General features: G+C 38.1%; 1 protein-coding gene across 6 annotated transcripts in view; it reads left to right on the top strand.

Moving 5' to 3' along the window:
• The window catches only part of Arid4b (AT-rich interaction domain 4B), a 121,075-nt gene that overhangs the window by 44,019 nt on the left and 60,780 nt on the right, over positions 1-16,276 (top strand). For all 6 annotated transcript variants that reach the window (XR_005091610.1, XM_028859874.2, XM_028859858.2 and 3 more), the window contains exons 3-6: positions 5,829-5,939; positions 9,540-9,605; positions 11,334-11,424; positions 13,778-13,857. Coding sequence is in view for 5 of the 6 variants with exons in the window: in XM_028859874.2 (XP_028715707.1) it covers positions 5,829-5,939; positions 9,540-9,605; positions 11,334-11,424; positions 13,778-13,857 (348 nt within the window). In the remaining variant the exon portion in view is untranslated. The remainder of the gene's footprint in view (positions 1-5,828; positions 5,940-9,539; positions 9,606-11,333; positions 11,425-13,777; positions 13,858-16,276) is intronic.

Genomic DNA, 16,276 nt, shown 5'->3' with positions numbered 1-16,276 from the left:
ATGTCAAAATGAAATTTATCATTTAACATAATACATACTGATAAATGATTTAAAATTGTGAAAAATACCAGGTGGTGGTGGCGCACACCTTTAATCCCAGCACTCAGGAGGCAGAGGCAGGCAGATCTCTGTGAGTTCGAGGCCAGCCTGGGCTACAGAGTGAGTTCCAGGAAAGGCGCCAAAGCTACAAAGAGAAACCCTGTTTTGAAAAAAAAAAATTGTGAACAACAACAAAAAAATCCCAATGATGTTTAAGAGGGCATGGGAAGGGAAGTAGATAGGATAGTTGTTGATAAGTTCATAATTGGTAGCAGCCAGTTTAAGGTTATGTGCAGCAGCTCTTATACTATGTGTCTTTTATGTATGTGTATTTGGAATGTTCCTTAACAGACATTCCAGAGTACATGCCAGATTAGAAATGAACAAAAAGAAACCTTTTCTTTTTTGGAGACAGGATCTTACAATGCAGCCCTGGCTGACCTGGAACTCAACTCTGTAGACTAGGCTGGCCTCAAACCCAGAGACACATCTGTCTCTCTGGAGTGCTGGGATTAAAGGCGTGCATTGACATGACTTGTGACATCTTTCCCTTGAAACAGACTTTGATCAGAATATTTTCATTCACATACCAAACTACTGTTGTTATTGTGTTATTCTGCTTATAATATGATGTCTTTGATTAGTTCTGTACTGCTGGAAGTGGAGAAGTAACACTTTAAAGTCATATTATACATATCATCAATTATCTTAAACTTTATTATTAGATTTAGTACTAAAAAGTACCGAATATTGACTAGTATTGATACTAGTTGACCAAGTGAGCAAAGTGATTCAGCTTTGAATTTTCACCAAATTATGGTGAGTAATCATTTCAAGTGAGGTTTGCCTCTGGAATACTACAAAGTTAAAAAGGAGATAGTCACATGTGGGTTTGTATTGATGTAATTTCTGATTTATCCACATGGAGAGCTTCATAATGATATTGTTAGTAGCTAACTACTTTAGGCCTTAGTCCTTACTGATAATGCCTTTATTTTATGATATGCAAATTAAAGGCTACATAGGTTTAGTAAAGTAACTCACTTAGTTATTATCTGGAATTAGGACCTTAACTTGGTGCTATGAAGGTCTTTGTACTTAATCAAGTCTACTGGCTAGTTTAGCAAATGGCAAATTAATGACATATCCCATGATTACTGTCTCAACTAGCATTACTTATGAAAGTCTGACCATACCAGTTAGAGATGTGACTTGGGTATCTTCAGATAATTGCATTTATAGTTTGGATACTATTTAACAATCCTAGTTATGTAGCTTTACTTCTAGATGATTAGGTATGTCTCAAAGTTGCTCAAAAATTTTGACCATCTTTGTAACCTTTGTGTCTGTGGAATTATTAGACAGATATACTTAACATTTGGACACTTAAACCAAAGGAGAATTTATGAACAGAAAGTAACTTGCCTAGAGTGATGCAAAGGAAATAGAATTAAGATGGGTATATTGCACAAGTCTGTACTTGTAGCACCCATGGGGGCTGAGGCAGAAGGACCACAAGCTCCAGGCTACATAGGGAGATCCCATCTTAGAATAAAAGAGGTGGAGGGAATAGAGTCAGAATGCCAACAAAACATGGGTCATCGCTTTTCCTAACAGGTTATCCCTACCCAGCCCGTGTCTTTGTTTTAGGATTATATTTGTTTTCCATTTGCATGTATTGTTCTAAGAGCTGTTTCCTTATATGCAGCTTAACTTCTTTTGTTGAGTTTTAACTTGAAGGAAAGAAAATAGAACTTAAAAAAAAATGAGCTTCCTTAATATTTTAAGGAATTACTTTTCTGCTGCTAGTGTGGATTCTAATTGGTGAGGATATGGTATGGGCTTAGTGTGTGGAAATCCTTCCTTCAGCTTCAGTTCAATGATATCTTGAGTAGACTGGTTGAAATGGTGCTAGTATTTGATGTGATTGCCAATGACAGTATACTAGCAGTATTTGAAATTCTTAATGCTATGTTTTATTCAGAGGTCTGCTAAAAATTTAAAAGCCTGCCAGAAGACCCTTTTCGAAAATGTTGTTTAGTTATGTATTTGTGTGTTTGAGGCGCACGCGCACATGCACACACGCACACACTCACACTCGGACTGGATGTGACATCACCAGGCCTAAATTTGTCTGCTGGCTCTATTCACTTTTCATCTCAGTGATACTGATAAAAAGAAAATATCTATGATGTGCAAAATAGAGGTGATACTTAACCCCAACCCATTTCAGTGGACTGCTATTAAAAAACAAAATGAAACTAAAAAACCTTTGTTTGTTTGTTTGTTTGTTTGTTTGTTTTTCAAGATAAGGTTAGTGTACTCAAGGCTGTCCTGGAACTAGGTCTGTAGACCAGGCTGGCCTCGAACTCACAGAGATCCACCTTCCTCTAACTCCTGAGTACTGGGATTAAAGGTGTGTGCCTCTTTTTTTTTTTTTTTTAATACATTCTCTCTCTCTCTCTCTCTCTCTCTCTCTCTCTCTCTCTCTCTCTCGTGTGCACATACCATGGTGTACCTGTAGAAGTCAGAGAACAACTTGGGGGAGGCTTTTTGTTTGATTGTTTTTTCTTTTACTGTGGGTCCTGGGGATTGAACTTAGGTGGTGAGGCTTGGTATAAGCATCTTTACACATCAAGATCTTACTTGCTCCCAAAGTTTACTTCTGCAATAATTATTTACTTCCGTGTAGATACAGATATGAATCACTATGTGTGTGTGCATGAGTGCTGTGTGCTTGTATGTGTAGAGGCCTGTGGTTGACACCTGGTGTCTCCATTGTTTCCATCTTAATTTTTGAGCCTGTGTCTCTTACTAAATTGAAGCACATCAATTTTGGTAGGCTGGCTGACCAGTAAGTTCAGAAACATCATCATCTTAAGGCTTGGGTTGCAGGTACACACCTTTACACCAGACTTTGCATGTGGGTTTTTTTGCTCTCTACTTAGGTTGGTGCTCAGGTGTCAGTTGCTTTACCAAGACTGAGTCATCTCCCCAGGACCAATTGGGTAGCTTTTATCGACTTACTCTATCGCTCATAGTTTGGGTTCCCTTATTAGTTTTAATTTAGTTATATGCTTTTTCTCTCTGAAATGAAATGTTACTGGCTAGCAGGGGAGGAAGGATGCATTGCTAATAAACGTTGTGAGTTGTGGAGAGCAGTTGTGATATGGTCATGAAGACTATCCCTAGCTAACTGCTTAACCACAAAATGAATTGAAGTATTCTTAAAGTTTTTTCCTAATTTGAAAATACTTAATTGATAAAGATGCTATATAAGATACAATGTGATGATTTCATATGTGTATTCTTTAATGATTATTACAAAAGATTGACACCCTTCCCGTTCCTTATTCTTTGTAAAATAAAGCCACTAAATCCATCATGTATGGAGTTTGGCCAAGGAAAATGGTATTTTAAGAGGGCTAAGATGGGTGGGTGGGTGAACCTTTAAAGAGCAACATAAAGGAGATAGGTGATTAAGAATACTGGCTGCTCTTCCAGAGGATTGGGGCTTGATTCCCAGCACCAACATGGTGTCTCACAACTATCTGTAAGTCCAGTCTGAGGGGATCTGGCATCCTCTTCTGGCCTCCACGGCCACTGAACACATGTGGTGCACAGACATACATGCAGCCCAAACACATAAAAATGAATAATAAAAAATATGTAAAAAAAACAACTTAAAGTTACCAAATTGTAGTTAACACTAAAACATTAAGAACAATGAAGAAGTGGTTCTTCACTCTTAATACATCCTAAATGTACTGCTTTACTAATAGACATCTAATTTAAGAAAGCATATTCTCATGACTTGGAACCTACATGCTGGAAGAGAATAACTGACTCCCACAAACATTCCTCAGATCTTCACAAATGTTGTGGTGCAAACTTATTATGCATACTAAAATATTTCTTAAAAATTTAAGTATATGCTTGATTTGATATTAAAAAACAAAATATTTTCCAGGCTGGGCATGGTGGACATATTTTTGATCCCAGCACTCGGAGGCAGAGACAGGTGGCTCTATCAGTGAGCTTGAGGTCTGTTTGGTCTACATAGCTATTTCCAGGTAAACCAGAGCTTCGTAGGTTCAGAGATCCTGTTTCAAAGAACACAGAGCTTTGTAGGTTCAGAGATCCTGTTTCAAAGAACAAATGGCAATACAAAACATTTTGTGACACATGCATGTAATTTCTGCTGAAGAGGCTGAGAAAAGTTGTTCTTGAATTCAGTGCCCACCTGGGTTGTATATAGTGAGATCTTACTTAACTCATTTATCTATCTATCTATCTATCTATCTATCTATCTATCTATCTATCTATCTATCTATCTAATTTGTTCGTTCATTCATTCATTCGTTCGTTCGTTCGTTCGTTTGTTCGTTCACTCACTTATATTTATTTGTAGCCCACAGTACTCTGTATTCCCAGGCAGTCTCTTATCCAAGTACTAACCAAGCCTGACCCTGTTTAGCTTTGAAGATCAGGCAAGATTGGGTGTAGTATGGCCATAGACAAATTTTTATAAGTTCGTGTCCAACTTTTTGATTAGACAAGATGTTGTCATGTACAAATTACATTGGTATATTGGGCTGCCTTCCTAGCTATCCTGGGGCACATGTATGCTTAATTGTAGCCAGAGCTGAATGCCATGGTAGACATCTTAGATAGAGTTGCAAGCACTTGATTGTAACATTGGAATCTCTGTATTCTCTTGAGATGGATTGTTCCTTGTTCATTAGCTAAAACATTAGGGATGAGCTTAAATTGAAGTCTCTATGCTGCAGGTGACCTAAGTTCTTGTGCTTATGGCAGTATTTTGTACTGCATGCTTTTGGGGATTTCTGGAGGGTGTTGATGATATTAAGAGGAAAGGGGTTTGGATAAATAGATTGGGACATGCTGAAAATTTTCAATATTGTCTTTATTATAGGGCTTTTTAGGCTTTTAGCATATTTATGAATTTTTAAAAGAGGAGATGGATTATTCAGTAATGGATTTTTTCAAACTACTTCTTCTTGGTGAACATCTTAGGCTGTTAGTACTTATAAAGCAGTTTTGGAAATGCTGATTACATAATCTTCCTTTGGCTATGGAATTGATGAATGTAAGATCCAGTGCAGAAATGCAGCCTACTGTAAAAATCAAAGCAGCCAGATTAGAACCAGTAAAATCAAAACCACAAGTGAGCAGTGTATTATTTAAGGCAGAAGAGCAGACCAACAGTGAACCCATATTAAAGCATTCTGCCAGTAGTTTGTGACAGTACAGGATGGATTACTTCATGCGGCTTTCAGCAGTAGTTGGGAACACATGCACGTCTTTTATTCTGTCTTAGAATTCTGGAGATGAAGAACAGAACCATCCTGAATCTGGATGGCTACAAGGTACACCCTGTCAGAAGACATTTGTTTGTGCCTTGAGATTTAAGATCTGCTAACTAGCAAATTAAGTGGTCATATAATAACCACATATTTTAATAAGTCAATGGATTAATGAATAGATGAGATGGTGGGAACCTTAAATAGAAAGCTGCATCTGTGAGTGATCATATGAACCATATATGTTTAACAGGAAAAATGTCTTTTTATTTTACATGAGGTACATTTAATTAATATGATGCATATTTTATTATTTTTAATTCATAGTATTTTATAGGTTGCTGTTTAAAGCACATTTCATTATTCTAATTTAAACTGCTGTAACAAGTTAGGTGTATTCTGAAGCCTGATTATAGGGAAAAAGTTAAGCAGTTTAAATCAGGTTCTATTTCTTTGCATTTTTAGGCCCTCGATGAGCCTCCGTATTTGACAGTGGGCACTGATGTGAGTGCCAAATACAGAGGAGCCTTTTGTGAAGCCAAGATCAAGACTGCAAAAAGACTTGTCAAAGTCAAGGTACAGTATTATTTGTCATTTAATAGTCTTTAAATATTTGATAATTGAAGTCTAAAAATATAAAAATTATTTTTGTGCAAAATGAGTTTTTAAAAGTGGTGGCTATAAAACCATTCCCAAACTAAACAATATTTGTGGTTTTAAAATATTCACATTGGAATAAAACTTGCTTATCACAGCTGATAAGCAAATTCACTGAAGATTTGGTTCTTTTGGGTTGCTATTTTAGTGTTGGAAAGGATCTTAGAAACCATCTATTTGGATTCTTTAGGTTTATTCTATGAAAACGATGGCCAGGCATAGTGGTACATTCCTTTTAATACTAGTCCTCAGGAGGCAGAGGCCATCCTGGTCTCCATATCAAGTTTCTAGCCAGCCAGGGCTATATGTTTCCCTCTAACATCATCCTACCACCCTTTTTGTGATTCTAGGATGAAGTCTTAGGCCTTGGGAATCCTAGGCAAGTATTCTACCTGCTATGGAGCCATATCTCCAGCCCATCTTTCTTTTGTTTCTCTCCCTTCCTCGTTTTTTTGAGACAGTCTTGCTACATAGCCTAGGCTGGCCTCAAACTCACAGCGGGCTTCAAGCTGCAACCTTCTGAGTGTTGGAATTGCAGGTATTTGCCACCTGACACTTGGCCCTATGCCTTTTTGGAAAAAAAAAAAATCTTTCTGAAGCACTTGAGTTTTGGCTCAGTTAATGGACAAAGGTAAATTTAATTGCTTTCATTTTAAGGAATTGCCATAGCCTGGTGAGGCGCACCTTTGGTCCCAACTATTTGCAAGGTGGAGGCCGAAAGATCATTTCAGTTTAGGAGTTGGAGACCAGCTTGGAGAACATAGATTCTCCATTTCATAAACAGGTGAAAGGGACTAGATTTGGAGCCTAGTGATGGTACACCTGCCTGCCCTGAGTAAGGCCCTGGGTTTGAAGATAGCAGCACAAAGTATGAGTAGATGAATGAGTGAATGAATGACTGTGTGTGTTTAATACAAGAAAGATGCCTTTATATTTGGAAAATTAAGGACAGCGAAGACTGAGGACCAGTGAAACAGATGAGTGTTATGGGTACCTACTCATTTGCTAGTAATGCACTGGGTGGCATGACCTTTCAAGGGACTCTGTTAGATGGAAGGAGAGTGTACATTGTAGATGAGCAGATAACCATGCAGACATTAATTTGAATAATTAACCAAGTGGAAGAGGTATGATATTTCCCTGAAAGAGTTCTGTACTTGATGCCTGAGTGTCTCTCTTAAGCATGTGTTAAAGCTTCCTGGGCAATTGTGATTTCTATTCTGGCTAAAACCTGTAATAAGGCCTCTAAATTAACCATGAACACAAAGGATGCTCATCTGGGCTACACGATCTTCCTTTTCACAGGTTGGTGCCTGGAGTTGCTTTGTTAATGTGGTTAGGTTGGTGCTCTTACAGTGACTTTTCCTGTTCTCTCTGGCATTGTATACTTCTGGTTCCTGAGCACCTAGTTATTTGTCACCACCATCCTAGGGATGAAGAAAAACCCATTTATCAAGCCGGGCAGTGGTGGCATGTGCCATTAATCCCAGCACTTGGGAAGTAGAGGCAGAGGCAGGCAGATCTCTGCATTTTTAGGTCAGCCTGGTCTATATAGGGAGTTGCAGGATAGTCAGGGCTACATAGAGACACCCTGTCTCAAACAAAGTGAGTACATTTTAAGCAGGTTTGGTGATACATTTTTTTACTATCAGCTTCAATCTGTTGGACATTTATTCCACACCAAATATTATCTGAAGATGTTGGGATTCTAGTGTTAAGATTTAATTTTTTTTTTTAAAGATTTTATTTATTTATCATGTATACAGTGAGTGTTCGGCCTGCAGGCCAGAAGAGGGCACCAGATCTCATTGTAGATGGTTGTGAGCCACCATGTGGTTGCTGGGAATTGAACTCAGAACCTCTGGAAGAACAGCCAGTGTTCTTAACCTCTGAGCCATCTCTCCAGCCCCCAAGATTTAATCTTAATGCTGCTTTTGTGTGACACTTAAATGTGTGGGATACTGTATAATATAAAATCTCTTTCCATAGTTGGTTTGTGAGTGAGCCTGTTCCCTATTGACCACAAGACTCTAATAAAGAACATGCTAATGCATCAGGTTTTTTGGGAGGAGGGGTTTGAGACAGGGTTTCACTGTAGTGTAGCCCTGGCTGTCCTGGAACTTGCTCTGTAGACTAGGCTGGCTTCAAACTCACAGAGACCTACCTTTGTCTGCCTCTGAGTGCTAGGATTAAAGGCATGTCCCACCACCACCTGGCTATGCATCATTTATTAAGGAATTCTTTTGTATAGCGCTCAAGAGAATGTCAGTATTAAATATGGTACTTTTTTTTTTTTTTTTTTGGTTTTTGAGACAGAGACTCTGTAGTTCTGGCTGTTCTGGAACTTTTACTGGCTCTTCTGGAATTTGCTGTGTAGACCAGGCTGAGCTTGAACTCAGAGATTCTCTTATGGTATTAAAGGCATATATTATCATACCTGGCTCTTTGATACTTTTTACCAGCTAATTAAGCTTTTTTTTCTGGCCTTAGTGACTTTAATATCAGTACTTGGAAGGCAGATTTCTGATTTTTAGGCCACCCTGGTCTACATAGGGAGTTCTAGGATATCCTGTGGTATGTAGTGAGATCTATCTTTTAAAAAAAATTATTTTTAACTTATTATTCTCTGTTCTCCATGGTACTGATACAAAGTACAGAAAATCCTGGGGAAAATTAGCAATGTTTGAATCTTAGCTCTATCACGTAATTCTGTGATCCTGGACCATTTAGACTTTCTGTTCATTGGTTTTCTTTTCAACAAAAGGGGAATAGAGTTTTGAGGGATGCTTCTATGTCTCTTCTCCATGCTGGGGATTGAGTCAAGGGCTTTCTATGTCAAGTTCTTTACCTCTGAGCTACTTACTTTCCATGACCTTCGATATTAAATGTGATCCTTGAATCTGATACTTAGTTCTGAGTAACTGTTCTGCCCATTGGGTGTGGTAGTACACACCTGTAGTGCTTGGATAAGGAGCCCGAGGCCAGGCTGCGCCTCATAATGAGATGGTGCCTCAAAAAATCCAAAACAAAGCTGGACAGTGGGAGGCAAGAGGCAGGCAGTTCTCTTAAGTTTGAGGACAGCCAGAGCTATACAGAGAAATCCTGTCTGCAGGTGGGCAGTGGTGGTAGTGGTGGTGATTTCAAACAAAACAATAGAAAAAGCAAGTTTATAGCCTGTGCTTATATTAAATTAGGCCTTCACAAAATGATACAGTTCCCCATAGACTTAAGGTCGTTACATCTTCTTTTCCTCAAATTTTACAGACAAAAGTTGTAGAGCTAAAGTAATAATAAGTGATAGAATACAGTATGATAGGTAAAACACCCAGCCTTGTAGGTGTCATGTCTCTCAGTGGTTATTTTCATTTTGAAGAGAAAATCTATTTAAACAAGTTTTCTGTTAATCCATTTAGTGTTTGGCCTCTTATTTAGACTAGGGATCTTTATTTAGTTTGTGTTATTTGTACATAGATGAACTAATATTGTATGTGTGTGATTAATTGGATTCATATTTTCTAGGTGACCTTTAGACATGATTCTTCAACAGTGGAAGTTCAGGATGACCACATAAAAGGCCCACTGAAGGTGAGTCATTATCTTTAATTTTGGTTGGAGACTGATACTTGATCTTTTGCCTTTTAATTCATTGGCTATTCATCATTATTAATTTGATATATAGTTTCCCCTAATTGGAATATATTTAATGCTAAATCATATCTGAAATGATAGCAACATCTTTTTAAAAATGAAATGAACATCAAGGAAGCAGTGACTGCTTTCATACAGGTTTTCATTCACTGCGTGAATGGGTTTTCCAGGAATAAGAGGTGTAAGATGTAAGTGCTAGGCTCTAAAAAGTGAGAAAATTGAAACAAAATCCAGCGCTCTTGATTTTGGAGCCATCTGCTGGCAGATTAAATCTTTGGAGGGTAACTGGAAGGTTGACCTGTTCGTTTTTCATTCACTAGTGGCATAGATGTTCCTTTACCTTCTTGTTTGCCAGTAAGTGAGCTACAGGGAGTTCGAGAAACCACTGTGTATGAAATTGCCCACTGTCTGGGCTTGAGGAACCCTAGGGAATACTAAGAAGAGTGAAGAAACATTTTGTAGATCTTTGCAGAAAAATATATTACTTGCTACTGTGGACTTCTAAAACTCTTCAGTTAAAAATGTTTTTTTATTATTAACTCTTGACTTGTAAAAACAATTTCCCATCATTTTTGTTGTATAGGCATCATCTTTAACATTTGATGTACTCATTTGTCACTTGCAAGGACCAGAGGGCAAAGGCATATACAGTTATGACTTTAGCTACCACCTGCTTAGCACTTAATGTGTGCTAGTGGTGTGCCAAGTCTTTTTGTATCTAGTATTTTTTTTTTTTTTTTTTTGGTTTTTCGAGACAGGGTTTCTCTGTGTAGCTTTGCGCCTTTCCTGGAACTCACTTGGTAGCCCAGGCTGGCCTCGAACTCACAGAGATCCGCCTGGCTCTGCCTCCCGAGTGCTGGGATTAAAGGCGTGCGCCACCACCGCCCGGCTGTATCTAGTATTTTATTTAGTCTTGAGAGCAGCTCTATAGAAGAGGAAACTGAAGGAAAGAAGTAAGTTGGCTCCAGGTTTACAAGCATTAATGTCAGCGCCAAGATTCAGACAGGTTCACAGCCTGTGGTTGAGAAGATGTGCTCTTTGGATTCTCAGTACACAAGCCTGTGCCTGCCTTCTAGGCATAGCACCATTGTTCTTTACTGGCTTGCCTTGTTCTGGCACAGGTCCATAGGTATCTACCACCAAGACTGTTTACTCATCACTGTAAATACTTTGCAAGTGTAAATACCAGCATTTTTATGATGAGATAGAAAGTACTGTAAATGTCTGTCAGCAGGGGGACAGTCTAACCCTTAAAAGGAGCTCAGGACTTTCTTGATTACCTCTATCTATCATTAGCTTCCTTGAAAGAAAGGTAGAAGAAAGATAGTTTTTTTTACAGGCAGTGCTTCTTAGCACACTGTAATGACCCCTGGGAGTTCTCACTACCCTTTTACAGGCCTATGGGGGCAAAACTGCTTTCTTAGTAACACTTTGATGTATTTACCTTATCCAGTATATGGACATTTTCACTGATGATAGGTAGGAAAGTATTGTCAGTAAAACTACAGGCATCTTCAACACAGATCAAGCCAGTAGCTGTTTCATTCATCACCATGTATTCATTTAAAAAAAAAAAAAACACGAACAAGGTTTGGTGTTGTTATTTATTGCCTTTTGGTTCATTTGTCATTAAAAAGTTTTTCTAATATTTAAATAATATTTTAGGTAGGAGCTATTGTGGAAGTGAAGAATCTTGATGGTGCCTATCAGGAAGCTGTTATCAATAAATTGACAGATGCAAGTTGGTACACTGTAGGTAAGACGATTTTTTTATTAAATATTCATTTTTATTTATACGAAATTTATGTTACAACAATGCAGATAAGCCAGATTTCCTGGATTAAATTTCCTTTACTAATGCCATAGATGCTGTTACTAGTATTGGTTGTCTTCTAGATCTTAAAAAAATATTTCTAAGCTGTATATATGTACATATAATTTGAAATTATTTAGTATATAGAGTATATAATTGGATTTCTATTTTCACTTCAACATATATGTTAAAGAAATTGTTTCTCCATCTTTATCATTTCTAAGTCCAGAGCTCAGTTGTCGTATCTACCCAACCTGTTGTATAACAGAATTTTGTCTAGTGGCTGGATATACTTTCATTCTGCCAGTCTTGCTGTTACAGTGGTGAATGATTGTCCAGTGTGTGCATATCATCCTAATATTTTCTTGTGCACTGAGGAGTAAATAGAGGTTGAAGGGACATGGGCTTTTTACCTTGAGTGAAAACTGCATGCCTGTTTTGAAGATTACCATAGTCAGTGTATGAGTGTGTTTCCCCAGTCCTTGTCACCTAATGTCCTAGTCCTTTGAAATTTTTGTCAAGTTGAGTGTGTGTGTGTGTTTTATATATCAGGATGTGTAGCCCAGGTTAGCCTTAACTCAGAAGCCTCTTGTCTCAGCTTTCCTAGTGCTGAGGACCAGTGAAGTGGTCCTCTGAATAAAGACATTCACCATCAAACCTGAACCACAGTTAAATCTATGGTATCTACATGATGGAAGGAGGGAATCAACTTGTACAAGTTGTCCTCTGATCTGTCTGTGGCATATGCATGCAAGTATACACTCATACACATTGTGCTAGTTTGTTTTACATAAACATGACACAGGCTAGTCATTGGAGAGAAGGGAGCCTCAACTAAGAAAATACTTTGAGAAGATACATACCTGTAAGTTATTTCCTTACTTAGTAATTGATGTGGGAAGACCCAGCCCATTATGGATGGGGTCACTCCTAGTCTGGTGGTCCTGGGTTCTATAAGAAAGCAGGCTGAGCAAGCCAGGTGAAGCAAGCCAGTAAGCAGTACACCTTCCATGGCCTTTGCATCAGCTCCTGCCTCCATATTCTTGCCCTTTTTGAATTCCTGTCCCGCTTCCTTCAATGATGGACTATAATGTAGAAGTTAGAAATGTAAGTCAAATAAACCCTTTCCTCTACAAGTTATTTTTGGTCATGGTATTTCATCCCAGTGATGAACTAGGGACACACACACACACACACACACACACACACACCCTAAAAATTTGAAATTCAGATCTGATGATTTTATTTGAAATAACTGTACTCTTTCCAGGGTTTCTAAGGAATATAGGGTTTCTTGAAGTTCTTTGTATCATAATATAGACATGTGTTCTGTATGCTCAGCAATTTTCAAGTTGTGACACAGTTATCACAGTCAAATAAGTTAATACCTTTATTAGTCATAGTAGTACCTTAAATCAGCAAATCATAGTTTTGCCACCTCAGGGAACATTTGGCAATATCTGGGAACAGTTTTGATTTTGACAGCTGGGAAGGAGTCTTTCTTGGGTGGAGATCCCCATTGTGTAAGGCCTGTCACATAGCAGCTTGGCTGGTACAGTTTGAATGTGGGGAGTGTTCGGATTGAGGAACCTTACCGTAATGTAGATGTGGGTATTTTTTCGGGGGAGGGGAAAGATGGTATATAAATTTGTGAGCTTCCCGTATCTGAGGTAAATCCATGGGTGTCTACCAGCAGGAAGACTTTCTTTTTTTTTCTTTACCATTTTGAGAGAGATTAATGAGTATTTAAATGATTTCCTGTTGAAATGCCACCTTTTTATGTGTGTTTTCTACTTCAAGAAAGAGTTTTCAAATTATTTATTTGTGTGTGTGTGTGTGTGTGTGTGTGTGTGTGAGAGAGAGAGAGAGAGAGAGAGAGAGAGAGAGAGAGAGAGAGAGAGGTGGTAGTGGAATGTGTGCTATAGCATGTATATAGAGGTTAGAGGACAACCTGTAGGAATCAGTTCTCTGTTCTACTGTTAATTTACCTTTATCCACTGAGCCATTTCACTGGCCCAAGACAGACAGACAGACACACACACACACACACACAGTGTGTATATATATAATATATATAAATACTTATATTTAAGATGTGTTTTGCTAGAAACAGCAAACTACTCTAATAACTATAATTAAAGTTATTTGTTAAAAAACATGAAATGTGAACCGAATTCCAAATGTAATTCTTAAAAATGGGACTGCTTGCACTTAGAAAAATTTAAAGATTTCTGACATCATCTTGTTAATTTTAGAAAAGTTTCTCAGTTGCTTCCATTCTTACCTCCTTGCACAGTTTTTGATGATGGAGACGAGAAGACACTGAGACGATCTTCCTTATGCCTGAAAGGAGAGCGGCATTTTGCTGAAAGTGAAGTAAGTGATTGCAGTGAGTGAATATATCTACAGGGTTTTCTTTTTTTTGAGACATGGTCTAACTATGTAGCTCTGAAACTCACTGTGTAGACCAGGCTGGCCTCAAACTCACAGAATCCACCTGCCTCTGCCTCCTGAGTACTAGGATTAAATCCTGCCAATATAGCTGAGTTGACATATTTTGTATGGAGGGAGTAAAGTTCTGCTTTTTCAATTCAGCTAACAAACCTGTTAATTAGGAAATTCCTGAGTACTTAAGTGTCATTATGATGTCATCTGTGAGCTTCTTAAGAATTAATAAAAATACTTAAAAAGAAGAGTGGAAGGCTATAAAGATGACAAGTAGTCAGGAACTTTTTCATATTGACATTGCTGTAGCTTTGTCTGGCTGCCCCTTCTGAAATCACCCTCTTTATCTTTTTACATTGATTTCTCCTCTTTCATAATGTTAATCGTTCTCTGACATTAAAATGTATATATTATTTGTTTGTTTTTGAGGTTTGCCTTCCTAGGTAGCATGTATCACAAGAGTGGGTGATTTATCTTCTTCATTGCTTTGATCATAGTTCCTGCTGTAGTGCCTGGCACAGGAAGGGAGCTAAGCACTCGTTAGTCAGACAGAATGAAGTGCATGTGTATACCACAGGCTTTGCTAAGTGACTTACGTACATTGTCACATTCTCTGCATTATCCATGATTACTGTCATTGATCACCCCTAATTAATTGGTTAGGAGACTGAGGGACTGAACTAGTCAGACTAGCACTTTCTAGCACCAAAGCCAGCTCTTTACTTGAAAGCTGGGCCAAGGATCTGAACTCAGGAACTTGAGTCAGCATTACAATGTAACATGATGTGTGGTCCAGTTCATTCTGTCAAAAGTGACTGATACACAAGTGTAACAGAACTGTCATATCTTTGTCCTCTCTGTTTAAAAGAATGCTACTTATGGGGACACTTTAGTATTATTTACTCATATGTTAGACCATGTTTCGTTTTTAAAATACTTAAGTTTCCTTCAACGATTGACTCCTCATTTATATTTTAAATTTCTCAGAGTCCACCACTTTTAGACTGCTTGATGTTTCCAGACTGTGGCTTGTACTCTCTTGTCTTTGTTCCTGTTGAGCCCAGATCCTCTCCACTTGCTGGAATCTTCTTTTAAGGCTACCAGAAATGCTTTCTGCTGTATAATACGGGCTTTTTGCCCAAATTAGATCACTTCATCCTTTATCTTTTTTGGACTTTTCCTCTAGTACTCTTGCTATGTGATCTTTTTATTGCTTACTTCCCCTATCTAAAATTTAAACTGCTTTAGGGGGAAAAACCACATTTTCTTTTCTTGGTGATTCCTCCTTCTCCCAGCAGTGTTTTCTATATGAGAGCCTTCAGTAAATAATTACTGCATTGTATTTGAAGGAGAGGTTTTTGTTTGTTTTGTTTTTTGTTCCTTTGAGACAAGGTCTCTCAATGCATCACTGCCTGACCTTGAACTTGCTAGTTAGTTGAGGTTGGTCTTAAAATTCTGATCTTCTGCCTTATCTCCTCAAAGCTTCCTTAAAGTGCTAGAATTGTAGGTATGTGCCATCACAATTTGGCTTAGTTTTGTGGGTTTGTTGTGTTGGCTTTTTGAAGTTGCTCTCTCTGTAGCCTGGGCATATATTGAACTTGTGGCATTAACCTCTTCCATTTCTCCCAAGTGCTGGGATTACAGCTTTGTACCAGCATAGCCAGCTTTTGAAGGGTTATATACAAGAAGCCAGACTACTTTGGGGAAATTGACATGATGAAATACTTTTTCTGCATTTATGAGTTTTAGATCACATATCCAGTTATTGCTACTTAGTGAATACGAGGTCTTAAAACCCTGGCTTTTCACCTGATGAAGGCTTGGTGTAAAAAAATATCTAATATAATAGTTTTTCTTTTATCAGAATAATTTAAGCCAGATGGAGGCACATATCTTTAATCCCAGCAGTTGGGAGGTAGAAGCAGGTGGATCTCTGAGTTCTAGGCCAGCATGGTCTACAGAGTAAGTTCTAAGACAGCCAGTACTCCTCAGAGAAACTCTGTCTCAAAATAAAATAAAAAGAAGAAAAAAAGTGAATTTGAAGCTGGATTCATAAGTCAGGTATAGGCCAAAATAGTATGAACAGGAGCTACATGTTTATGGTGCCTTCAGGGAGGGTGTTGTCTGTGTCTGTGCAGGTGTACACTTTGATTTATGTTTTGCTGAGGGGAAGTTAGGATAATAGGGGTGTGTTGCATTAACTACTTCCTATGTGCCAGTGCTGTGCTAAGGACACTGATGAGCTGTGTGGAAATGAGTGTTTTCTACTTGAGAAGCTTACCCTTTACTAGAGGGAAAAATATTAGTTAAGCAGTGAGAAATATTTTGTAATTTTATTATATTAAGGCTT

The sequence above is a fragment of the Peromyscus leucopus genome, chromosome 5 (assembly GCF_004664715.2).
Source record: "Peromyscus leucopus breed LL Stock chromosome 5, UCI_PerLeu_2.1, whole genome shotgun sequence".
Classification (NCBI taxonomy): domain Eukaryota; kingdom Metazoa; phylum Chordata; class Mammalia; order Rodentia; family Cricetidae; genus Peromyscus; species Peromyscus leucopus.
The sequence above is the reverse complement of the archived record's forward strand: the minus strand, read 5'-3'. Positions and strand labels throughout refer to the sequence as shown.